Source organism: Paroedura picta, chromosome 3 (assembly GCF_049243985.1).
Source record: "Paroedura picta isolate Pp20150507F chromosome 3, Ppicta_v3.0, whole genome shotgun sequence".
Taxonomy (NCBI): Eukaryota; Metazoa; Chordata; class Lepidosauria; order Squamata; family Gekkonidae; genus Paroedura; species Paroedura picta.
In genome coordinates this window covers 166,195,080-166,220,225 of record NC_135371.1, presented here as the reverse complement: position 1 = coordinate 166,220,225, position 25,146 = coordinate 166,195,080, and the positions used below count along the sequence as shown (strand labels likewise).

General features: G+C 46.2%; 1 protein-coding gene across 4 annotated transcripts; it reads left to right on the top strand.

The window, feature by feature from the left end:
* Positions 1–264: 264 nt before the first annotated feature.
* Positions 265–19,058, top strand: LOC143833436 (uncharacterized). Of its 4 annotated transcripts, XM_077329277.1 has the most exons (19): positions 268–430; positions 1,562–1,755; positions 3,913–3,966; positions 4,574–4,615; positions 5,556–5,603; positions 7,710–7,775; positions 8,935–8,982; positions 9,478–9,525; positions 10,717–10,764; positions 11,610–11,657; positions 12,368–12,415; positions 13,270–13,317; positions 14,023–14,070; positions 14,421–14,477; positions 15,592–15,639; positions 16,709–16,756; positions 17,797–17,844; positions 18,409–18,438; positions 18,834–19,058. In XM_077329277.1, the coding sequence occupies exons 2-19, from the start codon at positions 1,698–1,700 to the stop codon at positions 18,950–18,952; spliced, it is 954 nt and encodes a 317-aa protein (XP_077185392.1). In that variant the 5' UTR covers positions 268–430; positions 1,562–1,697; the 3' UTR covers positions 18,953–19,058. The 4 variants fall into 4 exon arrangements, with proteins under 4 accessions (XP_077185393.1, XP_077185394.1, XP_077185395.1 ...); XM_077329278.1 differs by lacking the exon at positions 5,556–5,603 and having other exon boundaries at positions 265–430; XM_077329279.1 differs by lacking the exons at positions 11,610–11,657; positions 12,368–12,415 and having other exon boundaries at positions 265–430.
* The last annotated feature ends 6,088 nt before the right edge of the window (positions 19,059–25,146 follow it).

Below are 25,146 nucleotides of genomic sequence, written 5' to 3'. Positions count from 1 at the left end.
CGACTTCACACCTAACAACAACAACAAAGATCTGGTCATGAATCGTTTTTTCCATGCTGATGCATGAAGTAATCCTGGGATCAATCTTTGAAACCCTTCTGTTTGGTCGGAACAACAAAGACAAGAAAGAAGAAGAAACAGTTGACTAAATTCCAATGGAACTCACCCGTTTGTTTCCAGATACAGTTCGAGGAGCTCTTGTTGACTTCTGAAGTCCAACATATTTTGGTATCAACATAGCTGAAGAACACCGTACTCCTTCTTGAACCCATCTGATCACTGCAGTCACCTTCAGAGGGCCTGCATCAAGTTTCCCTGTTTTCTGAGATTCGGTGGGTAGCAGCTCAAGAGAGTTGCTGCGTGGTAGTGCCGCCAAAACTCTGGACTACTCTCTCACCTGTTCCCTTCTGCTGCCATCTTCCACCAGCAGGTGAAAACTTTTTCATTTCATTTTGTCCTCATTCAGCGATCCCTCTTCCTTGCCCAGTGTTTTAATGGCTTTTTTGGTGTCTTTGTATGTGTTTTAATGATGGACTAGTGCAGGGGTAGTCAAACTGCAGCCCTCCAGATGTCCATGGACCACAATTCCCAGAAGCCCCTGCCAGCGAATGCTGGCAGGGGCTTCTGGGAATTGTAGTCCATGGACATCTGGAGGGCTGCAGTTTGACTACCCCTGGACTAGAGGGTTGCATTTAATGGTTTAAAGATGTCTCCATCTCTGGAGATTTTTAAGCAGAGGCTGGAGAGCCATCTGACGAAGAGGCTGATTCTGTGAAGGATGAAGGGGGTGGCAGGTGACAGTGGATGGACGATAGGGTTGTGAGTGTCCTGCATAATGCAGGGGGTTGGACTAGATAACCCAGAAGACCCCTTCCAACTCTATGATTCTATGTGGTTTTATGATTCTGCTTTCAATTTGTTGGCTACCTTGGTGTCCCTTGAGCAGGCAGAAAGGTATAATGTAACTTTTGCAAATAGAACTCAAGAGTTCTATGCTTGCGTTTTGAGCCAGCTTGGTGGAGTTATTAACAGCGGTGGCCTCTGATCTGGATACCCGGGTTTGACTCTCCATGCCTCTTCATGCAGCCAACTGGGTGACCATGAGCCAGTCACAGTCCTGTTAGGGCTCTCTCAGCCCCACCTACCTCACAGGGTGTCTGTCATGGGGAGAGGAGGGGAAGGGCATTGGAAGCCACTTTGAGACACATGAGTCCAGCTGGGTGACCTTGGGAGAGGCACAATTCTCTCAGAGCATTCTCAGCCTCACCTACCTCACAGGGTGCCTGTTGTGGGGAGACTATTGTAGGCCACTTTGAGATTCCTCCAGGTAGTGAAAAGCGCGGGACAAAATCTCTTCTTCTTTTGCCCTGAGGCCTGGGGCTACCTCTCTGGAGCCCTGTCCATCAGCTTGGAATGGAGAGGCAGCTTTTTGACCAAATATTGACTCAGAGAAGCCTTAACTTCCAGCACACAGCCCATGGCATCTCGTGTTGGTTAGCCCATATGCCTTTGTTTATACTTGAGTTGGCTGTTGGGTAATCCTTCTGCTCCACCTTCTCAGCGCCTCGGCCAGCTCCTCTGATTGGTGCTCCAGCCTCATATAAGGCAAGGAGAGATGGACTCAAACTCAGCAGGGGTTTGCTGACCGCTCTGGAACAATCCTGAGGTTTTGCAAGTCTCTCTCAACTTCAGGCACCATGAAGACCTCGGTCCTGCTCCTACTGGTGGCCGTCACCTTTGCCTTGGTGTGGGCAGGTAAGCCGATAGCATTTAATGTTGTCTGTCCTTTGGGGGTGAGGGGAAAGATCATTCTAGCCCTGGCTTGACGGCGGCTACATCCACACCCCGTCAGAGGTTGCTCAATTCTTGTGTTTTAGCTGTCATTCAGAACTGGATTCTCTTGTTCACACAGGAAAATCCAGTTGTGGGTTTCCGCGAGCACAAAGAGAGTGCAGTTTCCGACAAGAAGTGGAAACAACCGATCCTAATCTTGGGCTTCTCTACATTCTCATTTTACTTGCTGTTAAATCCCTGTCACGTTGCTATTTAGTTTATTTATTTGTTAGAGGTTTAAACTGCCACTCTCTAAGAATAACCTCAAGGAGCCAAACAGCCAATTAAAAGCCCCATACATAAAATCAGAAAACCATTTACTATTAAAACAAATAAGATTGAAAACCTGCTCCATCACTACTCCTGAAGTGTTCAGGGATTTAAAATTTAGGTCACCTTCCCAGGTTTAGATGGGGATAATAGAAGAAGAAGAAAAATAAGAGTTGATTCTTATATGCCGCTTTTCTCTACCCCCAAAGAGTCTCAAAACAGCTTACATTTGCCTTCCCTTTCCCCTCCCCACAACAGACACCCTGTAAGGGAGGTGAGGCTGAGAGAGCCCTGATATTACTGATGAAGAAGAATAAGTTCTTATATGCCGCTTTTCTCTACCCGAAGGAGTCTCAAAGCAGCTTACATTTGCCTTCCCTTTCCCCTCCCCACAACAGACACCCTGTGAGGGAGGAGAGGCTGAGAGAGCCCTGATATTACTGAAAAAGAAGAAGAAAAAGAAGAAGACTTGGTTCTCATATGCCGCTTTTCTCTACCCAAGTCTCGGCTTACAATCCCCTTCCCTTTCCTCTCCCCACAAGAGACACCCTGTGAGGTGGGTGAGGCTGAGAGAGCCCTGAGATTACTGCCTGGTCAGAACAGCTTTATCAGTGCTGTGGTGAGCCCAAGGTCACCCAGCTGGCTGCATGTGGGGGAGTGCAGAATCGAACTCGGCATGCACTCCTAACCACTACACCATACTGTAGTGGAGGGGGGCATTTCAAGGACAACGATATGGGAGAGAACAGTAATTAATTTGCCCAGGGTAACTTCTTATTATTTTATTTTAAATATTTTGAAACCATTTTTTCCACCCAGTGTATGATCACTCAAGCGGCAAACTGTCAAAACATAGTTTGAGGATTGATATTTGAGGATTCCCAGTCAACTGTTCATCTTTCATCGAGCCCTGAAAAAAAAAAGCCAAGCTTCCAAAAACATGCTTTGAACTTAAAAATGGAATGACTAATTTAGCTAAAAACATTCATTTTAATTGTCGGAGTTTGTTGAGAATCAAGTAAAGAAGGGTATTACTCTTGCTCACTTAATAATGTGTGGTGGCTTTATTTTGGTTAACTGGTGGAAACCTCCTTGGATCCAGATCTTTAACTAATAATCTACCCAAATTAATTCCCAGGAAACACCATGCATGGCATCATTTTAAGTGTGGCATAGAACTGCCCATCCATTTGGATTGATCCACATTCACCTTTTAACCAGAAGCTTTAATTATCTCAAATGAAAGGTTGCCGTGAGGCTTGAATAAATTCTTTGGGGGTAAATCAAAGTAAGAGGGTTGTAATTTGAATATAATTATACCTTTAAAGCAATTGTTCCAATTCATATGCTATGAATTCTAAGATTATTTCTAGTTTCGTTTTGCCAAAGATATCAGAAACAGAAAGTGAGGAAGTGGGCAACTTTGGTGTGTGTGTCTTTTGACAAATTAAAACTCCCCGAGACACACACAATACTTGAAACCAATCCACCTGAATACACACCAAACCGATGTAACATCAAATTGACCACTAGAGGGAGCTAAACTTATGAAGAACAGGGGGAAACCCTAAAGGCACAGAAACTTACAGGAGAGATGTTTTAGGTAAAAAACCTCTATCTTACCTAAATACAACATTGCAATAATAAAACTACTTTGAGAAGAAACACGATAAAACCCATTGAAATACAGAAATGATGCCAGCGAGGGGAGAAAAATTTAATTTTCCCAAACCAGCCACAAAATTTGAGCTGCTCCAATTGGGCAATGATAGCTACAGCCTCTGAGTTTTGTCTGTTCTTATCCTCTAGAAGAATCAGTAGAACTGAGTGAAGATCTGTCTGATCATTCAGAAGGATCTGATGGTAAGTATTTTTACATGCAAGCGACAAAGTTGCTTTAAACGAATCAGAAAGGTGTAACTGTGTAGCGCTGCCTAGTAGGAGTCTAGAACCCACCTTGGCATCGAAATGAAATCAAGATAGGTGTTTCAATAGCAAAATTTCCATGGGTGCTATGATGAAGTAACTCCCGGGCTAATACTAATGGGAGAGTCAACCTCTTACCCCACCCCTTACTCAGAAAAATCTACCACAGCACTAAAAAAAAAGTGCCAACAGAATGGAAGGAATAAGGCTAGGTTTGTCCAGAGCAGAAACACAAACTGAGATGGGCCTGGACAGCAATGGTGACCCCATTCATAGGGCCCCCCCATCCCTTCACTCTCTCCCTTAAGAGAGTCAAGAGTGACCCGATGGTGTCTTGGTATCTGAGGTACAAAATCATTTTGTTGGATTTAGAAATAAATAACTCTACAGAGGACAACCAGTCTTGGAATCCAGAACTCAACCTGGCATGACAATAAGATTAAGGGGTAATGAGAATTAGTCCAGAGTGGCAACACAGCCTGATAAGACTATGTTTGTCCATGGTGACCCGAGCCACAGTGTCTTCTCTTCTGTCCCTCTCTAGAAAGTGGACTATTACGATCAGCGAGTGAAGAGCAATCTGATGGTAAGTATCTGAGTATGAACTGAGGTATGAGATCGATTCGATGAGATGAGAAGTCTATAACTCCACGGAGGATGTCAGTGATAGAGTCTCGTAGATATCTTAGCTATGGAATGATATCAATACAGATATTTATTAATCTGTCTAATTAGTATATTCCAAAGGATGGCCATCACTGTGGAAATGATCCACTCTCTAGCGACTCTGCTATGTGTCTGGAGTCGCCCAAAGAAGGAACCTCACTCCATATTTTTGGGGGGCTTGGAGAAAAGCAATTGAGAACTGGCTTCAGTCCAATCCCATTCCTAGCTTCCCCCGTTATCCCACAGGAAATTTCCTGCCGTCCCAGCACGTGAGAATCACAAGACCTTGAGAATTAACTGATTCCTTATTCTCTAGGGCCAGACATGACTCTATTTCATATTCTCAAAATGTTCTAGTAGTTCAGAATTGTTTTCTCCATGATACACACCAACTTCTCCATTCATCCTTGAGGGAATATCCTACATGAGAATCAAAAGGGCTCTCTCAGTTGTTCCCTTATGAGCTGCAACTTTCTTTCTAATGAAATTCTCAAGCAGAGAATAATAGCAACACAAAGAAGATCATAGAATCATAGAATCATAGAGTTGGAAGGGGCCATACAGGCCATCTAGACCAACCCCCTGCTCAACACAAGATTAGCCCTAAGCATCCAAGATGAATGATTACCTATCACTGACATAAGCAATAAAATTTTAGGTGGAAAACAAACTCTGATCCTTGAGGTAGTGAACAACTTCTGTAGTACCAAATATAAAACACTTAGGAAACGCAAACAATCCATGACAACCTTGAAAAGATGGGAAAACAGAGTTTGTCCAAAGCAGCAACACAGCCGCTGGTGACACCGGTTGGCCATTTTGTTCTCAAACCCAGAATATGTTCTTCTGTCCTCCTCTAGAAAGTGGTTCAAAATCATCTCGTTCAGAGAGTGAAGAGAAATCCAGTGGTAAGTTTCTCGGTCCTTGAGTTACAAAACTGTTTCATTGTATTTAGATACACGTAACAAAACAGAGGACAGCTGTTTTGGAATCCCAAACTCAGTTTGGCACAACCATTCGAATCAGAGTGGTGTTTTCTTAACGTGTCCAAATATTGTACAGCATACAAAGCCATCAGCCTGGAAAAAATCTTGTGACAGTTCTCCGAAGTTCCTGAAGATGGTCACCAAAAGAAGGCAATCCAGTGAAGGAAATCCATTGAGTATCCTCCAGAATCAGAGGCTAACAGATTAGAAGTGCTTTCTGTCTGATCCTACCACAGCATAAAAAGCCCAGAGCCAGCTTGGTGTAGTTAGTGGTTAGTAGTGCAGACTTCTAATCTAGCGAGCTGGGTTTGATTTCCCATTCTCTCACATGACGCTAGGTGGGTGGCTTTGGAACCGCCACAGCACTGAGAAAGCTGTTCTGACCGAGCAGTGATATCAGGGCTCTCTCAGCCTCACCTCCCTCACAGGGTGTCTGTTGTGGGGAGAGGAAAGGGAAGGCAAATGTAAGCCACTTTGAGACTCCTTCGGGTAGAGAAAAGCGGCATATAAGAACCAACTCTTCTTCTTCAGTAATATCAGGGCTCTCTCAGCTTCACCTCCCTCACAGGGTGTCTGTTGTAGGGAGAGAAAGGGAAGGCGATTGTAAGCCACTTTGAGACTCCTTTGGGTAGAGAAAAGCGGCATATAAGAACCAACTCTTCTTCTTCAGTAATATCAGGGCTTTCTCAGCTTCACCCACCTCACAGGGTTTCTGTTGTGGGGAGAGGAAAGGGAAGGCGAATGTAAGCCACTTTGAGACTCCTTTGGGTAGAGAACCAACTCTTCTTCTTCAATGGAAGGGGTTATGAGGAGTTTGTCCAGAACAGGAAAACAGCCTGAGGTGACCCTGTTTGTCGGTGGTGATCCCAGCCCCAATCCCAGCACGATCACAGAGCGAAGAGCAATCTAGTTTTCAGTGCCTTGATATCCATGAACGAAATCATTTCTATAGATTTGGTAATCTATTAATGTACTGACCACAGCCGTACTGTTAACATCTAAATAGCTTTTGCCAGGCTTTCTAAACCAGGGTCTCATCAAACCCTGGGGCTTCTTGATGGCCCTGGCAGAGTTTCCTGATGGGTGGGAGTTAGTTAATTTAAAAAGTGTAAACCATTTATTGTGTGATATGACCCTCTCCCAAAACGGCTAATGATCAGCCTGGAGGGGTGGGACAGGTAGGAGCAGCAGGTTGTACACAGCTATGTTTCCCAAGTATATTCGGCAGGATCACACCAGTTCTGGGGTTTCTCAAAGCCTGAAGAAAGTTTTAGTGGTTTCTCAATGGTAAAACAGGGCCTCTTCTGCATGATGGATAAGCTGATGAAAACTCCCTAAATATACCGTTGTTTTTCTGATCTCTGCACAGAAAAGTTAATTTACTCCGCAAAACTGATTTTGCTCTGCATGGTGAACTGCCTCTTCAGTGCTTTAAGCGTCTTTTAAGCGTTGTTTCTGAAAGATGCTTTTCACCAATTCATTTATCTCCTGCCTGCCTAAGACACTCTATTAGCCATGCAGAGAAGCTCCTTAGTTATGCAGATTAGTGACTGCATTAGAGAACAAAGCGGAGTTGGCAAAACTACAGGGGGCAGGGCTATGAATTGTTTCATGCAGAGAGCATTGCAACGTAGTTTTTCAACAGACTATATTCAATGCAGAACAACGGTTATAATATAATAAAGAGGTCTAAACTGGTTGTTATATTTGGCTCCATGCAGAATACCTCCAGGTGAGAAAGGGTGGTGTATACCATAGAAAGGCCATCATTCTGGAATCACTGTTTTCTGGCCTCTGAAGTTAGAATCACCCAAAGGATGAACTCCAAGGAAGCAAATCGACTTTATGTCCTTCAGCGTGGGAGGCAGTCAGTTGAGAATTGGCTTTTATCTGATCCCATCATGGCTGGAATCCCAGTGGAATGAAAGGGGTAAAATGGCCTTTGTCCAGAGTGGCAGCACAGCCTGAAGTGGCCTGGTTATCAACAGTGACCCCAGCCTCAGTGTTTTCTCTTCTGTCCCTCTCTAGAAAGCGAAGACAGCGAAGACAGCGAAGAAAGAGTAGCACGATCAGCGAGTGAAGAGGCATCCGATGGTAAGTATCTTGCTGGCACCTGAGGTACATATTCAATTTGTTTTGCTGAGAAGTCTGTAGCTCTTTCTGGAATTCAGTGATTGAGTCTCGTAGACATCTTAGCTATGAATTTATATTTATAAAGGTAAAGGTAAAGGTATCCCCTGTGCAAGCACCGGGTCATGTCTGACCCTTGGGGTGACGCCCTCTAGCGTTTTCATGGCAGACTCAGTAAGGGGTGGTTTGCCAGGGCCTTCCCCAGTCATTACCGTTTACCCCCCAGCAAGCTGGGTCCTCATTTTACCAACCTCGGAAGGATGGAAGGCTGAGTCAACCTTGAGCCAGCTGCTGGGATCGAACTCCCAGCCTCATGGGCAGAGCTTTCAGACTGCATGTCTGCTGCCTTACCACTCTGCGCCACAAGAGGCTCTTTTTATATTTATACAGATATTTAATGAATCTGTCTAATTAGTATATTCCACAGAATGGCCATCATTTGGGAAACTACTCCCATCCTTGAGTTAGTGAAATTAGGAAGTTCTGAGGTACTAAAAACAAAACACTTAGGGGTGAAACACAACAATCCACCACAACCCTAAAAATCCCAGGTATACATTGCATTTGTCCAGGAAACATAAACAATCCAGGACAACACTAAAAATCCCAGGTATACATTGCATTTGTCCAGGAAACATAAACAATCCAGGACAACACTAAAAATCCCAGGTATACATTGCATTTGTCCAGGAAACATAAACAATCCACCACAACCCTAAAAATCCCAGGTATACATTGCATTTGTCCAGGAAACATAAACAATCCAGGACAACACTAAAAATCCCAGGTATACATTGCATTTGTCCAGGAAACATAAACAATCCAGGACAACACTAAAAATCCCAGGTATACATTGCATTTGTCCAGGAAACATAAACAATCCAGGACAACACTAAAAATCCCAGGTATACATTGCATTTGTCCAGGAAACATAAACAATCCAGGACAACACTAAAAATCCCAGGTATACATTGCATTTGTCCAGGAAACATAAACAATCCAGGACAACACTAAAAATCCCAGGTATACACTGTGTTTGTCCAAAGCAGCAACACAGCCACTGGTGAGTCTGGTTGGCGATTATGTTCTCAAGCTCAGAATATTTTCTTCTGTCCTCCTCTAGAAAGTGGTTCAAAATCATCGCATTCGGAGAGTGAAGAGGAATCCAGTGGTAAGTGTCTCGGTCCCTGAGATACAAATTTTTTTCTTTGTATTTAGAAATTCATAACACTACAGAGCAGTGCTCCCCAACCTTTTTATCACCAGGGACCACTCAACGCCTTTTACTGAGGCCTGGTGGGGGGGGGGGGGTAGTTTACTCCCCTACTCTCAACCACTGCCCTAACACTCTGATCGCTATGGTAATGTTTAAACCTCCCTTCAAAATAAGATACAGACACGCCACAACAATGAAGTGTGTTGTAAAGGGCTGGGGGGGATGAAGTAAAGGGCCGGGGGGGGGGGAGAAGGCGTCCTTCGGGGCCCACCTCCAATTAGTCGAAGGACCACATGTGGTCCGCAGCCCACAGGTTGGGCATCACTACTACAGAGGACAGCTGTCTTGGAGTCCCAAACTCAGTCTGGCACAACTGTTCGAAGCTTGAAGTGGTCGTAGTTATCAACGGTGATCTCAGCCTCAGTTTTTTTCTCTTCTCTCCCTCTCTAGAGAGCAAAGAAAGAGCAGCACGATCAGCGAGTAAAGAGCGATCCAGTGGTAAGTATCTTGCTGGCACCTGAGGTATGAAATCCCGGATAAACCCAGAGTTTGTCTAAAGAAGCAACACAGCCGCTGGGGACTCTGGTTGGCAATTATATTCTCACTAGAAATTAAGCCCGCTGTAGAAGGAAGACAGCGGGCGCTAGAGAATTGGGAGGCAGACAGTAGGCGAAGAAGGAAGAAGAGGAAAGGAGGAAGGGGAGGGAGAACGAAGGGCAAGGGGTGGTTGAAGGGATGGGGAGAAGGGAGAAAGGAAGGAAGTAAAGGAGAAAGACAGGAAGCAAGTGAGAGGGAGAGACAGAGAGACAGGAAGGAGATGGAGAAATAGAGGAAGTCAGGAAGTAAGAAGGAAGAAAGGAAGGCAGGCAGAGAGGTAGGTGAAAGGGGAGGGGACAGGGGGGTGTGAAGGGTGGGGGGGAATCGCGAGGGGGGGCGAATCAGGAGGGGGAGGTGGCGAAGAAAAAGAGGGGGTAGAGAGGAGTGTGTGCGTGGGTGTGTTGGGTGGGGGAAGGGGTGGGAGAGCGCGGTGGGTGGGTGGGTGGCTGTGTGTGTGTGTGTGAGTGTCTCTGTGGGGGCAGGGAAGTGACGGCTGCACGATGTGGGGGGGCGGCCAGGGGGATTTTGTGTGTGTGTGTCTCTGTGGGGGCGGTGAAGTGGCTGCAGTGTGATCGTGCGGGGGGGCGGCCAGGGGGGGTTGGTGTGCATCTGTGTGTGTGTGCGTGTCTGTGGGGGCAGGGAAGCGGCGGCGGGGCGATCTTGGGGGGGCGGCCAGGGGGGTTTGGCTGGTGAGGCTGTGTGTGTGTGTGTGTGTCTGGGTGCGGGGAAGCAGTGGTGGCGTGATGGGCGGGCGGCCAGGGGGGTTGTGTGTGTGTGTGTGTGTGTGTGTCTGGGCGAGGGGAAGCCAGCGGGAGTACTCACCATCGGGAAAGGCTGCTTCTCCTTGTGTGTGGTGAGTCCCCGGCCTGGCAAGGCGAGGCTGGGCCAAGCGGCCAATGGGGAGCCGGGCTTTGAGTGACACTCAGAGGGCCCAATCAGGAGCCACTTTGCAGCTCCTGATTGGGCCCTCCAAGTTTTTATCCCGGACAGAGCCCGCCCTTTCTCCTCCCCCTTAGGGCGTACTCTTTTATTTATTCCGCTCCGCAGAAGCAGTTAAAGATGCTCAGATTATTTTCCTCTGTCCTTCTCTAGAAAGTGGCTCAAAATCATCGCGTTCAGAGAGTGAAGAGGAATCCAGTGGTAAGTGCCTCAGTCCCTGAGGTACAACACCTTTTCATTGTATTTAGAAATGCAGAACACTACAGGACAGCAGGCTTGTAGTCCAAAACTCAGTTTGGCACAACCATTCGAATAAGACGGGTGTATTCCTAACGTGTCCAAATGTTGTATAGGAGGGGTAGTCAAACCTGTGGTCCTCCAGATGTCCATGGACTACAATTCCCATAAGCCCCTGCCAGCATTTGCTGGCAGGGGCTCGTGGGAATTGTAGTCCATGAACATCTGGAGGACCACGGGTTGACTACCCCTGTTGCATAGCATGGAAAGCCCATCAGCCTGAAGATGGTGTCACCAAAAGAAGGAAATCCAATGAAGGAAATCCACTGAGTGTCCTCCAGAATCAGAGGCAAACAGATTCTGACCATTCATCATGTGACATGAACATATATAGTTGTATTGACCCCTCCTCTTCCTAAACGGCCAAAGATCAGCCTGGAGGGGGTGGGGAGGGGAGGGCCAACAGGTCGATGTGTTTCCCAAATATGTTCTGGTAGGTCACACCAGTTCAGGGGATTCTCAATGCTAAAAATAGCAAAGGCCATCAGTCTGGAAACAATCTATTGTCCTCTGAGGCTGGAATCACCCAAAGAATGACCTCCAAGGAAGCCAATCCATTGTATGTCCTTGAATATGGGAGGCAGTCATTTGAGAAATGGATTCTCTCTACTCCTATCATAGCATAAAAAACCCCCCAGTGGAACGAATGGGGTAACATGGCCTTTGTCCAGAGCAGCAACACAGCCTGAAGTGGCCTGGTTATCAACAGTGATCTCAGCCTCAGTGTTTTCTCTTCTGTCCCTCTCTAGAAAGTGAAGAAAGAGTATTACGATCAGCGAGTGAAGAGCAATCCAGTGGCAAGTATCTTGCTGGCACTTGAGGCATGAAATCAATTCAATGGGCTCAGAAGTCTGGGACTCCATATAAGATGTCAGTGATTCAGTCTCATATATGATCATAGAATCATAGAGTTGGAAGGCACCTCCTTGGCCATCTAGTCCAACCTCCTGCACTATGCAGGACACTCAAAATACTATCGCTTATCCACTGTCACCTTGAACCTTCACAGAATCAGCCTCTCCATCAGATGCCAATCCAGCCTCTGCTTGAGAGTGAGTTCATTCCTCATTCTCTGGGGCCAGACAATCATCCATTTCATATTCTCCAGTCATGCAAGGGGTTGAGAATGGTTTTCTCCATGAAAACAACTTTGGCTTTTCCATTCATTCTTGAGGAAATATCCTGTGTGACAATCCCAAGGGCTCATTCATTCGTTCCGTTATGTGCTGGGACTCTCTTTCTGATGAAATTCTCCTGCCAAGAATAACACCAGCTCATAGAAGATACGTGATTAGCTATCAATGAGTTTAGCAATAATTTTGGGGGGGGGGGGTGTGGGGGGGAATACTCCCATCTTTGAGGCGAGAAATAAGAAACTTCTGTGGCACCAAACAGAGATGAAACACAAAAAACACAGAGTTTGTCCTAAGCAGCAACACAGCCACTGGTGATTCTGGTAGGCCGTTGTGTTCTCAAGCTCAGAGTATTCTCTTCTGTCCTCCTCTAGAAAGTGGCTCAAAATCATCACGTTCAGAGAGTGACGAGAAATCCAGTGGTAAGTCTCTTGGTACCTGAGGTACGAAACCTTTTCATTGTATTTAGAAATGCATAATACTACAGAGGACAGCAGTATTGGTGTCCAAAACTCAGTTTGGCACAACAATAGATTCAGAGTGGTGTATTCCTAATGTGTCCAAATGTTGTATAGCAGTGGTCCCCAACCACCGGGCCGCGGCTCCCTCTCCCCGCCCCCTCCAGGCCGCAACCTTCTTTTTTCGGGAGGAGGGGGGAGAGGGAAGTGTGGCCGCATGCGCAAATGCGCATGTGCATCCGGGCCATGCATGTGCGTTTGCGCCATGCATGACCGCATGTGTGACCCTTTCGCACATGCGCATTTATGGCCGTGCGGCCACGCATGCATGCATGCATGGAACGACCATGCATGCACATGTGCAGCCGCGCATTGCGCAAACGCGCATGTGCGACCGCGCATGCGTGCATGCATGGAACGACCATGCATACACAGGTGCAGCCGCGCATTGCGCAAACGCGCATGTGCGGCTGTGCATACGCGGCTGCCAGATCCCACTCCCACACCCACCGGTCGGCAGCCTAAAAAAGATTGCGGACCACTGTTGAAAGCCCATCAGTCTAGTAAAATGTTCGGCAAGTTTTCTTCAATTTCTGAAGTCACCAACAGAAGGAAATCCCACAAAGGAAATCCATTGAGTGTCCTCCAGGCAAACAGATCAGAAGAGCCTTCTGTCTGATCCCATGACAGCATAGAAAGTCCAGGGCAAAGGAAGGGGTGATGAGGAGTTAGTCCAGAGCAGCAACACAGCCCGAGGTGAATTCCTGTTTGTCCATAGTGTTCCCAGCCTCAGTGTTTTCTCTTCTGTCCCTCTCTAGAAAGCAAAGAAAGAGTACTACGATCAGCGAGTGAAGAGCAATCCAGTGGTTAGTATCTTGCTGGCACATGAGAGATGAAATCGATTCAATGGGCTGAGAAGTATGTAACTCTATGTAGGATGCCAGTGATTGAGTCTCGTAGACATCTTAGCTATGAAATCATATCAATACAGATATTTATTAATCCGTCCAAGGAGTATATTCCATAGAATGGCCATCACTGTGGAAATGATCCATTATCTAGTCACTCCCCTATGGGTCCGGAGTCACTCAAAGAAGGAACCCTGCTCTGTATTTTGGGGTACTTGGAGACAAACAATTGAGAACTGGCTTCGATCCGATCCCAATCTTCTCCCATTATCCCAGAGGAAATGTCCTGCTGTCTCAGGTGGTGAGAATCACAAGAGCTTTGAGAACAAGCTGATTCCACATTCTCTAGAGCTCGACGTGACTCCATTTCATATTCTCCAGTCATGCAAGGGGTTGAGAATGGTTTTCTCCATGAAAACAACTCCGGCTTTTCCATTCATCCTTGAGGAAATATCCTATGTGACAATCCCAAGGGCTCATTCATTCGTTCCCTTCTGTAGTACCAAATACAAAACACTTAGAGAGGAAACACAAACAATCCATGACAACCTTGAAAAGCTCGGGAAAACACAGAGTTTGTCCAAAGCAGCAACACAGCCGCTGGTGACTCTGGTTGGTAGTTATGTTCTCAAGTTCAGAGTATTTTCTTCTGTCCTTCTATAGAAAGCGGTTCAAGGTCATCACATTCAGAGAGTGACGAGAAATCCAGTGGTAAGTACCGTGGTACCGAGGTTCGAAAACATTTAATTCTATTTAGAAATGCATAATACTACAGAGGACAGCAGTATTGGCGTCCAAAATTCATTTTGGAACAACCATTCTAATAACAGTGGTGTATTCCTAACGTGCCCAAATGTTGTATAGCATAGAACACCCATCAGTCCTGAGAGGTCTCCTCAATGGCTGAAGTCGCCAACAGAAGAAAATCTATCACTGCATGAAAAGCCCAGTGGAATGATAAGGTTAACATGGGCTTTGTCCAGAGCAGCAACACAGCCTGAAGTGGCCTGGTTATCAACAGTGATCTCAGCCTCAGTGTTTTCTCTTCTGTCCCTCTCTAGAGAGTGGAGAAAGCGAAGAAAGAGTAGCACGATCAGCGAGTAAAGAGAGTTCCAGTGGTAAGTATCTTGGTGGCACCTGACGTACGAAATCGATTCAATGGGCTGAGAAGTCTCCATGTAGGACGTCCAATCTTTAGACATTCCCATAAGTTTCTGGAGTCACATAAAGAAGGAACCCCGCTCTATCTTTTGGGGTGTTTGGAGAAAAACAATTGAGAACTAGTTTCTGTCTGATCCCATCCCAAGCTTCCCCCGTTTTCCCACAGGACATTTCCTGTTATCCCAGCGTGTGAGAATCACAAAAGCTTGAGATTGAGCTAAATCTCTGGGAGCCAGACTCCATTTCAAATTCTCCAGACATGCAAGGGGTTGAGAATTGTTTTCTCTATGATAACAACTCTGGCTTATCCAATCATCCTTGAGGAAATATCCTATGCGAGAATCCCTTATTTTCTGGGTCTCACTTTCAAATGAAAGTCTCTGGCAGAGAATAGCAGCAATACATAGAAGACGGGTGATTAGCGATCAGTATCTTTAGCAATAATTATTTTGGGGAAACTACTCCCAGCCTTGAGGTAGTTAAATAAGAAACTTCTGTGGTACCAAACACAAAAAACACATAGGGAGGAAACACAAATATCCACAACAACACTAGAAAGCTCGAGTAAACACTATTTAGCCAGTTTGGTGTAGTGGTTAGGAGTGTGGACTTCTAATCTGGCATGCCAGGTTCGATTCTGCACTCCCCCACATGCAGCCATCTGGGTGACCTTGGGCTCTCCATGGCACTGATAAAACTGTTCTGACCGAGCAGTGATATCAGGGCTCTCTCAGCCTCACCCACCTCACAGGGTGTCTGTTGTGGGGAGAGGAATGGGAAGGCGACTGTAAGCCGCTTTGAGCCTCCTTCGGGTAGAGAAAAGCGGCATATAAGAACCAACTCTTCTTCTTCTATATTTGTCCAAGGCCCCAACACAACCACTGATGACTCTGGTTGGGGGGGGGGGAATACTCCCATCTTTGAGGTGAGAAATAAGAAACGTCTGTGGCACCAGACAGAGATGAAACACAAAAAACACAGAGTTTGTCCTAAGCAGCAACACAGCCACTGCTGATTCTGGCTGGCCGTTGTGTTCTCAAGCTCAGATTATTCTCTTCTGTCCTCCTCTAGAAAGTGGCTCAAAATCATCGCGTTCAGAGAGTGACGAGAAATCCAGTGGTAAGTGTCTTGGTACCTGAGATATGAAACCTTTTCATTGTATTTAGAAATGAATAATGCTGAGGAGGACAGCTGTCCTGGAGTCCTGAACTCAACTTGGCACAACCATTCGATTCAGAGTGATGTGTTCTTAACGTGTCCAAATATTGTATAGCATAGAAAGCCCATCTGCCTGGAAACCAGCTTCTGATAGTTCTCCTCAGTTTCCAAAGATGGAGTCTCCCAAAGAGGGAAAATCCAACAAAGGATATCCATTGTGTTTCCTCCAGAATCATAGGCAAACACATCAGAAGTGCCTTCTGTCTGATCCCACCACAGCATAGAAAGTCCAGGGCAAAGGAAGGGGTGATGAGGAGTTAGTACAGAGCAGCAACACAGCCTGAGGTGTTTGTCAATGATGATCTGAGCCTCAGTGTTTTCTCTTTTATCCCCCTCTAGAGCCTCTTGTGGCGCAGGGTGGTAAGGCAGCAGACATGCAGTCTGAAAGCTCTGCCCATGAGGCTGGGAGTTCGATCCCAGCAGCCGGCTCAAGGTTGACTCAGCCTTCCATCCTTCCGAGGTCGGTAAATTGAGTACCCAGCTTGCTGGGGAGTAAACGGTAATGACTGGGGAAGGCACTGGCAAACCACCCCGTATTGAGTCTGCCATGAAAACGCTAGAGGGCGTCACCCCAAGGGTCAGGCATGACCCGATGCTTGCACAGGGGATACCTTTACCTTTACCTTTAGAAAGCCTGAAGAATGTTTCTGGTGGCTCTCAATGGTAAAAATGCTGAGAAATGCTGGTGTATGCCATAGAAAGGCCATCAGTCTGGAAACAATCTATTGGCTTGCCTCTGAAGCTGACTCAAATAATGAACTCCAAGGAAGCCAATCCATTGTATGCCCTTGAATATGGGAGGCAGTCATTTGAGAAATGGATTCTCTCTACTCCTATCATAGCATAAAAAAAACCCCAGTGGAATGAATGGGGTGACATGGCCTTTGTCCAGGGCAGCAACACAGCCTGAAGTGGCCTGGTTATCAACAGTGATCTCAGCCTCAGTGTTTTTTCTTCTGTCCCTGTCTAGAGAGCAAAGAAAGAGTACTACGATCAGCGAGTAAAGAGAGCTCCAGTGGTAAGTATCTTGGTGGCACCTGACGTACGAAATGGATTCAATGGGCTGAAAGGTCAATAACACCAGTCTAGTAGACATCTTAGAAATGGAATTATATTAATGCAGATCTTTCATTAATCTGTTCAATTAGTATATTCCATAGAATAACTGTGAAATGTTCCATTCTCTGGCCCCGCCCCTAAGTTCATAGAATCATAGAATCATAGAATCATAGAGTTGGAAGGGGCCATACAGGCCATCTAGTCCAACCCCCTGCTCAACGCAGGATCAGCCCTAAGCATCCTAAAGCATCCAAGAAAAGTGTGCATCCAACCTTTGCTTGAAGACTGCTAGTGAGGGGGAGCTCACCACCTCCTTAGGCAGCCTATTCCACTGCTGAACTACTCTGACTGTGAAAAAAATTTTTTTCTGGAGTTACCCAAAGAAGTAACCCCATTCTATATTTTGTGGTACTTGGATACAAAAAAATTGAGAACTAGCTTCAGTCCGATCCCATCCCAAGCTTCTCCCGTTATCCAACAGGAAATTTCCAGGTGTCCCAGCATGTGAGAATCTCAAGAGCTTGAAATTGAGCTGATTCCTCATTCTCTGGGAGCCAGACGTGACTCCATTTCAAATTCTCCAGACATGCAAGGAGTTGAGAATTGTTTTCTCGATGATAACAACCCCAGCTTTTCCATTCATCCCTGAGGAAATATCCTATGTGAGAATCCCAAGGGCTCTCTCGGTTGTTCCCTGATTTTCTGGGACTCTCTTTCTAATGAAATTCTCCTGCAGAGACATAGAAGATGGGTAATCTGCTCTCAATGAGATTTGCAATAATTTTTTTAGGGAAACTACTCCCACACTTGAGATAGTGAAATAAGAAACTTCTGTGGTACCAAACACAAAAAAACACATAGGGGGGAAACACAACAATCCACAACAACACTAGAAATCTTGGGTAAACACTGCATTAGTTCAAAGCAGCACATGGCCACTGGTGACTGGTTGGCTGTTGTGTTCTCAAGCTCAGAGTATTTTCTTCTGTCCTCCTCTAGAAAGTGATTCAAGATCATCTCATTCAGAGAGTGAAGAGAAATCTAGTGGTAAGTGTCTCGGTCCCTGATGTACAAAAACGTTTCATTGTCTTTAGAAATGCATAACCATTTATCATGTGATATGACCATATATGTTCATGTTGACCCTTCCTTTCCCAAAATGGCCAGTGATCAGCCTGGAGGGGCTGGGAAAGGGAGGAGCAGCAGGTTGATGTGTACACAGCTTTGTTTCCCAACAATATGCTGCAAGATTACACCAGTTCTGGAGTTTCTCGAAGCATGACGAAAGTTTTAGGGGGTTCTCAATGGTAAAGAAAAATTGAGAATGGCCAGTATATACCATATACTGGTATCAGTCCGGAAACAATCTATTGTCTGTCCTCTGAAGATGGAATCACCCACAGGATGAACTACAAGGAAGCAAATCCACTGTATGTCCTTCAGTGTGGGAGGGAGTCAGTTGAGAATCGGCTTTTATCTAATCCCATCATGGCTTGAATCCCAGTGGAACGAAAGGGGTACTTGCCCAGAGCAGCAACCCCAAAAGTTAGTTGGCCCCCATTTGGCAGTAATGACCACACCTTCTGAATTATGTCTTGTATCCCTCTCTAGAATCCAAGGCACGATCAGAACAATCCAGTAGTAAGTATTTTTGCTTAAGGGCTCATTCTTATTACTTTAACATGAGTTTCCCCTTACTTGCAAAATGGGGGTGATAATGGTAAAAGACCATGGGTTCCCATGGCACAAGGTGCAGAATTTGTGTGTTTTGAGAGATCCTAACCACAATTTCATAGAATCATAGAATCATAGAGTTGGAAGGGACCTCCTGGGTCATCTAGTCCAACCCCCTGCACTATGCAGGACACTCAGAATTCATGCAAGGTCTCTGTAGGTCCTGGAAACAGAATCCCCATAGCATACGATCATGACAATTCTGTATTGTATTGGGTTTGGTGCCACATCCCTTCATGTCTCCACAACTCCAGCTTTGCCGAGTTAACCTAACATGAATGTTTCTCTTTTTTCCATACCAGGTGAAGAAGAGAAAGCTCGTCTCTTGGGCCGCAGTGCGCGAGGTGCTCGTCTCTTGGGCCGCGGAGCGCGAGGCTCTCGTCTCTTGGGCCGTTTGCTTGGCGGCCTGCTCTCCGGTTAGAAGGTCTGAGAAGCCTGGAATATATTATTCTTCTTATCGAAATGACCTGACTTCCTCTGTCCACCCTAATAAATTCAATAAAGTAGTGATCAGTTGCAGCAAAGAACGTGTGAGAACCGTCTGATTTGATTCTGCTTAATTCCAGACTTGAACCAAAATACAGTGTAATGGTGGAGAGAAATACTGAGTACCAAAGTCAAACAAGCACCGCCAAATCTCAAAGTGCTTCTCTTTGGCACATAATCACAGTATAAACTTATCAGTGCAAAAAATATTATTCATTTATATTTAAACTTGTATACCAACGCTCCGTTTTGCAGGCCCTGCGGAACTCAGAGAGTACCGTCAGGGCCCGCAGTTCGTCCGGGAGCTCATTCCACCAGGTAGGGGCCAGGACCAAAAAGGCCCTGGCCCTGGTTGAGTCCAGGCATACCTCCCGAGGCCCTGGGACCTTCAGCATATTCATTCCCACAGAGCAGAGTGCCCTGCAGGAGTCATAACATTTTACATAAATGGGCTCCCTGTTTGTATCCTCAAGTCCCGAAGTATATTAAAGTACACAGTGCATCCAATCGCTTGAAAAATCTGCAGGTGGAGCCATCAGGATGAAAACCAAAAGGCACTGTCTCTTCCAGTTTGACTCTTAGGCTTCCAAAGCCAAATGTGATAGTGCACTGATAAATTTATACAAGAGCCTCTTGTGGCACAGAGTGGTAAGGCAGCTGTCTGAAAGCTTTGCCCATGAGGCTGGGAGTTCGATCCCAGCAGCCGGCACAAGGTCAACTCAGCCTGCCATGAAAACGCTAGAGGGCGTCACCCAAGGGTCACACATGCACAGGGGATACCTTTACCTTTACCTTACGTTTATACAGTGATTGCGTGCCAAATAAAGGTGCTTTGAGACTTGACAAGGCTTGTTGGTTTGTTTTTAATCCCAGACCTGGCCTGGGTGGCCGAGAATGGAATTATAGGATCATAGAGTTGGAAGGTACCTCCCGGGTCATCTAGTCCAACCCCCTGCACAATGCAGGACACCCACAACCCTCTCGCTCATCCACTGTGACCTGTCATCCCCCTGAACCTTCACAGAATCAGCCTCTCCATCAGATGGCTATCCAGCCTCTGTTTAAAATTTTCCAAAGATGGAGAACCCACCACCTCCTGAGGAAGCCTGTTCCACTGAGGAACTGCTCTGTCAGGAACTTCTTCCAGATATTTAGATGGAATTTAGAATCATAGAGTTAGAAGGGAGCTCCTTGGTCATCTAGTCCAACCCCCTGCACTATGCAGGACACACACATCCCTATCGCTCATCCACTGTAATCTGCCACCCCCTTGAGCCTTCACAGAATCAGCCTCTCTGTCAATAGCCTGAAGTCATCGGATCTCAGAAGCTAAGCAGGTTGGCCCTGGCCAGTACGTGGATGGGAGACCCCCAAGGAAGTCCAGGGTTGCTATGCAGAGGCAGGCCATGGCCAACCTCGCAAGAGTCTTCTCCAGCATAGGTTTGATATTCCCGGTCTAAGACATAAAAAAGACTCCAGGTGGCTAGCACATGACATAAAATAATTGTCTTTGCTCATTTTTGTTCCATTGAGAACATTTTTATACTGACTCCCCAGGAAACTGCCAAGAGCTACTGACGAAATAAAATGAATAAAAAACACATATTCAAAAAGCCCCAACACATCATAGATCCACATAGATGGAAATCTCTGATATATCACAGAGTCTTGGGAAATGGAAATCCTAGAGCGGCTGTAGAGAGAGCTCTAAGACACTGTTTCTTCACATTCACAGACCAGCTTCAATCAATGATTTCAGAGCTAAAATAGTCTAAACATGAAACATAATTCGGATTCCCCTTATTTTACTTAGGGACCAACAGCTGTGGGAGTCATGTACTACTTTGGCCCGATCTTGTTTTCAGCTGCAAGTCTCTAGTTGGTCTTCTTAGCTCTCTCGGAAGAGACATATTTCATAAAGAAGCCAGCCCTAAGACGGTAAGAACGTAACCACCTCATGCAAGGCCTTAGTGACATTACTAACAGTAACTGGTCACGGAACGTTACGGAAATGATGACGCTCCTACATTCTCCACAGAGCCAATCCACTCAGCTGTTTCTGTGATGTCACAATACTCTGCTCGAGAGTTCTCTCTTGTTCTCTCGTGCCCTGGAGGGATGGACCAGAATCAATGGGATGAAATTAATTCAAAAGAAATTCCGTCTCAACATCCAGAAGAAATTCCTGACAGAGTGGTTTCTCAGTGGAACAGGCTTCCTTGGGAGGTGGTGGGTTCTCCATCTTTGGAGATTTTTAAACAGAGGCTGGAGAGCCATCTGATGGAGAGGCTGATTCTGTGAAGGTTCAAGGAGGCGGCAGGTGACAGTGGATGAGTGTTAGGGTTGTGAAAGTCCTGCATAGTGCAGGGGGTTGGACTAGATGACCCATGAGGTCTCTTCCAACTGTATTATTCTATGGTTCTATGAGAACCCCACAAGGTCAAAACAAGGGGAATGAATTTCAGCCTCTGTTGGGTAGAACGCAGTTTTAAATCTTTAGTACTAGTATTTATTAAAGTGAAAAACCCAAGGTTTATCACAGCGCCTCAATAAAATCAGCGCATGCATGCATACCAATGCCTCACTGACTGGATGTGTTTCGGCATTCCCACCTTGATCAGTAGTTGGGAACAAAATAAAAACAGCATTCATAAATTACAAGAATTAAAAAGATTGTTTTATACCGAGTTAGCTCCTATACAGAGCCTCTTGTGGCGCAGAGTGGTAAGGCAGCCGTCTGAAAGCTTTGCCCATGAGGCTGGGAGTTCAATCCCAGCAGCCGGCTCAAGGTTGACTCAGCCTTCCATCCTTCCGAGGTCGGTAAAATGAGTACCCAGCTTGCTGGGGAGTAGACGGTAATGACTGCGGAAGGCACTGGCAAACCACCCCATATTGAGTCTGCCATGAAAACGCTAGAGGGCATCACCCCAAGGGTCAGACATGACCCAGTGCTTGCACAGGGGATACCTTTACCTTTTAGCTCCTATACATAAATGGAGGTTATATCCTCAGGACACTGTGGACCATAGTCAGTTCTGTAGACCGGAAGGCCAGATAAAACAAATTGAGGCCTCTAATGTTTCCAAAACAGGCCCTGGTCAAGGGAAGCACATTCAGTGTCCAGTAAGTCTCATGGAGGAGCCAAGCTGTTGATAGTTCAACTGAGGCTGCATGAACCTTTCTGGGATCCAATGGGGCAAGAGGCTGCAGCAGGCTTGGGGAGGCAGGCAAAGAGCCCAGGTAGCCTGATGGTGATTAGAGGGTGGCAGAATTAGTCTGGGGCTGGGCATAGAAAGGCCAGAGAGGGAATTGGGGAGAGACCACCCCTCAATGCCCCATGCCATCATGTAAGGGCTTAGAAGGAGGGACAGACCAGGGGAAGTCACGGTCCGGAGTTCCTCCTTTAATCACCTTGGGATGGGTGGCACCAGGGGCCGATTGGGCCCAACCTCGGGGGGGGCACCCTGGTACGAAAGGGAGGCTCTCAGGTCACGTGAGGAGAAAGAAAGGTCTGGGCGCACAGGGTGGGGCAGGAGAGTGTGAAAGTGAGCCAGTTAGTAAGAGAAACCCACATGATGGAACCCCATATCTCCCACTTTGAGGCTTGCAAGGGAATCTACCCAACCTCAGACAGGACGGGAGAGGGTGGTAGGACCATCCAGGGGTGGGAGGAGCTTCAAGCACCACTGCAGCGGATAGGAATAGATGTAAGTTTGGCCTTTAGAAGAGGGAGGCTTGGAACTGAAAGGGAATTAGTTGCTACGTAGCTGCCCTGTGAAAGGTTGGGTTGGTAAACCACATGTCCGATTGGTTGAAAGTTTGAGATTCTAGGATTGTAGGACAATCAAGAACCAGAGCCAATTAGAGGGAGTGAGGCAAATAAGCTGAAGAATAGACAATGAAGGAAACACGGCTGATGAGGAGGACCAAGAAAGATTAGAAGTGGAACCAGAATCTCATAAAGGTCTACTAGGGCCTCGGGACAACCTTTCTCAACTTCCTTCCTGTTGGGAAACCCCGAAACATTCTTCAGGCTTTGAGAAACCTCAGAAGTGACGTGGTCATGCTTTGTTTTGTTGTTTGTTATGGATTGGGGTTTTATCAAGTTTTATGGGTGTTTTTATGTTGTACCCCACCACGAGTCCCCAGAGAGTGGTGGGCTAAAAATCTAAGGAATAAATAAATTTTAAAAAATGTGATGGGGAAGCAGAGCTGTGGACATGCCCAACCGAGGCCCCTCCCCTTCCCACCCCTCCAGGCCCATCGTTGGCCATTTTGGGAGGTGCAAGTGGATCAACATGACCTTATATGGTCATAAAGGTAAAGGTATCCCCTGTGCAAGCACTGGGTCATGTCTGACCCTTGGGGTGACACCCCATATTGAGTCATGGCAGACTCAATACGGGGTGGTTTGCCAGTGCCTTCCCCAGTCATTACCGTTTTACCCCCCAGCAAGCTGGGTACTCATTTCACCGACCTTGGAAGGATGGAAGGCTGAGTCAACCTTGATCCAGCTTCTGGGATTGAACTCCCAGCCTCATGGGTAGAGCTTTCAGACTGCACGTCTGCTGCCTTACCACTCTGCGCCACAAGAGGCTGTCATATGGTGATATCATCAGATAAATGTTTAAAAAATTTAAAAAATATATTAAAATAAATTAAACCCCACCCATTTGGGAAGCCCTGTCAAGAACCCTCAGGGTTTCATGAAACCCTTGTTAAGAAAGCTTGCCTTTGGGCATGTCCAGTCAAACTGAGAACATCTGTAAATATAATACTCCAGTTTTAAAGACTACACTAAGTAGTTGATGTGAAAGACCACTGCCTGAGACCCTGGACAGCCCCAGCATGGAAAACTTTGACCTAGATAACCAAAGTAAGCAATCCCATCCAAGTTCTAACCATGGCCATCCTGACTTAGATTCCAAGTCCTGACCAGGGTGTAGTCTTCATGGGGCTTTTTACCCAGTCCCAGTTCGAATGAATCCCTCGCGTCTACACTGAATTTGATTTGCATTTTGATTTTGAGCACTTTAAATTTTCCTTCTGCAACAACCATGATTGATTCGTGGTGACCCTACCTCTCCCCCGCAATATCCTGGAGTGGATATAAGCCTCAATTTTTCAAAAACTGCCATGAGTAAATGTGCAACTCTCTGCTCTTTGCAAATTAACTGTGCCTCCAATGCTGTAGCCAAAGCAGTCTTCCCAGATTGGCCAGAGCGTCAGTTCAAAGTCTTTCCAGTTCCCGGTTGCAAGGCTTCCCTTAAAGTGACTGTGCTCCAGAAGCCCTATCTTCTCTCAGCACAGATTTGCCTCTTGGCAAAAAGAGGCTCCTGCTGTGCTTGGCTCCCCCCTCCCCGTTCTGAGCTTCCCCAATCAAGTGCAGAACATTTTTTGTTTCAATGGGGGGTAGGAGGGTAGAGGAAGACCCAAGTTCAAACTGATCTGAATTCAGCAGGATCCACAACGGAAAAAAATTAATTAAGTGCATCTGGGTTATTCAGGCTATTTATGGCTACCTGTATTACTGGGTGGAATGAAAGCAGCTAGGCTAAATGGGATAGAAGAAACTGAGACAGAAAGGACCGTTTCAGAGGAGGGAATCCCAACTTTGCAGCTTTGTATCATAGATTTCATTTTAACGCAGCCATGTTTAGTTTCCAATCACCGGCTGTGTTACTTTCAAATGGTACCTAAAGAAGATAATAACTTTTTCTCAGAACAAAAAGTTAGGAGTTGGGGGGGGGGGGGGATTTGCTTGAGAAGCCTTCCCTATATTCATTTGAGGTTTTTCTTGAAAGAAAAAAAAACACACAACAGGAGTACATTTCACTGCAATTAATTCATCTCTATGTTTATTTGATATGTTTTTGCTATTTGGATTTTGGGACACTTCAAGTTTTTCTACCATGATATTTTCAGATAATTAGAATCTATCCTAATGGCAACAGACGAGGACATCAAATTGCAGGCGTTCAGCCAAACAACCACCAAAGCCGTCGGTGCTCGTGGGGACCGTGGGCATGGCCGTGGGCATGGCCGTGGACATGGCCATGGGCATGGGCATGGCCGTGGACATGGGCATAGTCAGGAGGGCCCAGCTCTGGACCGTGGGCATGGCCAGGA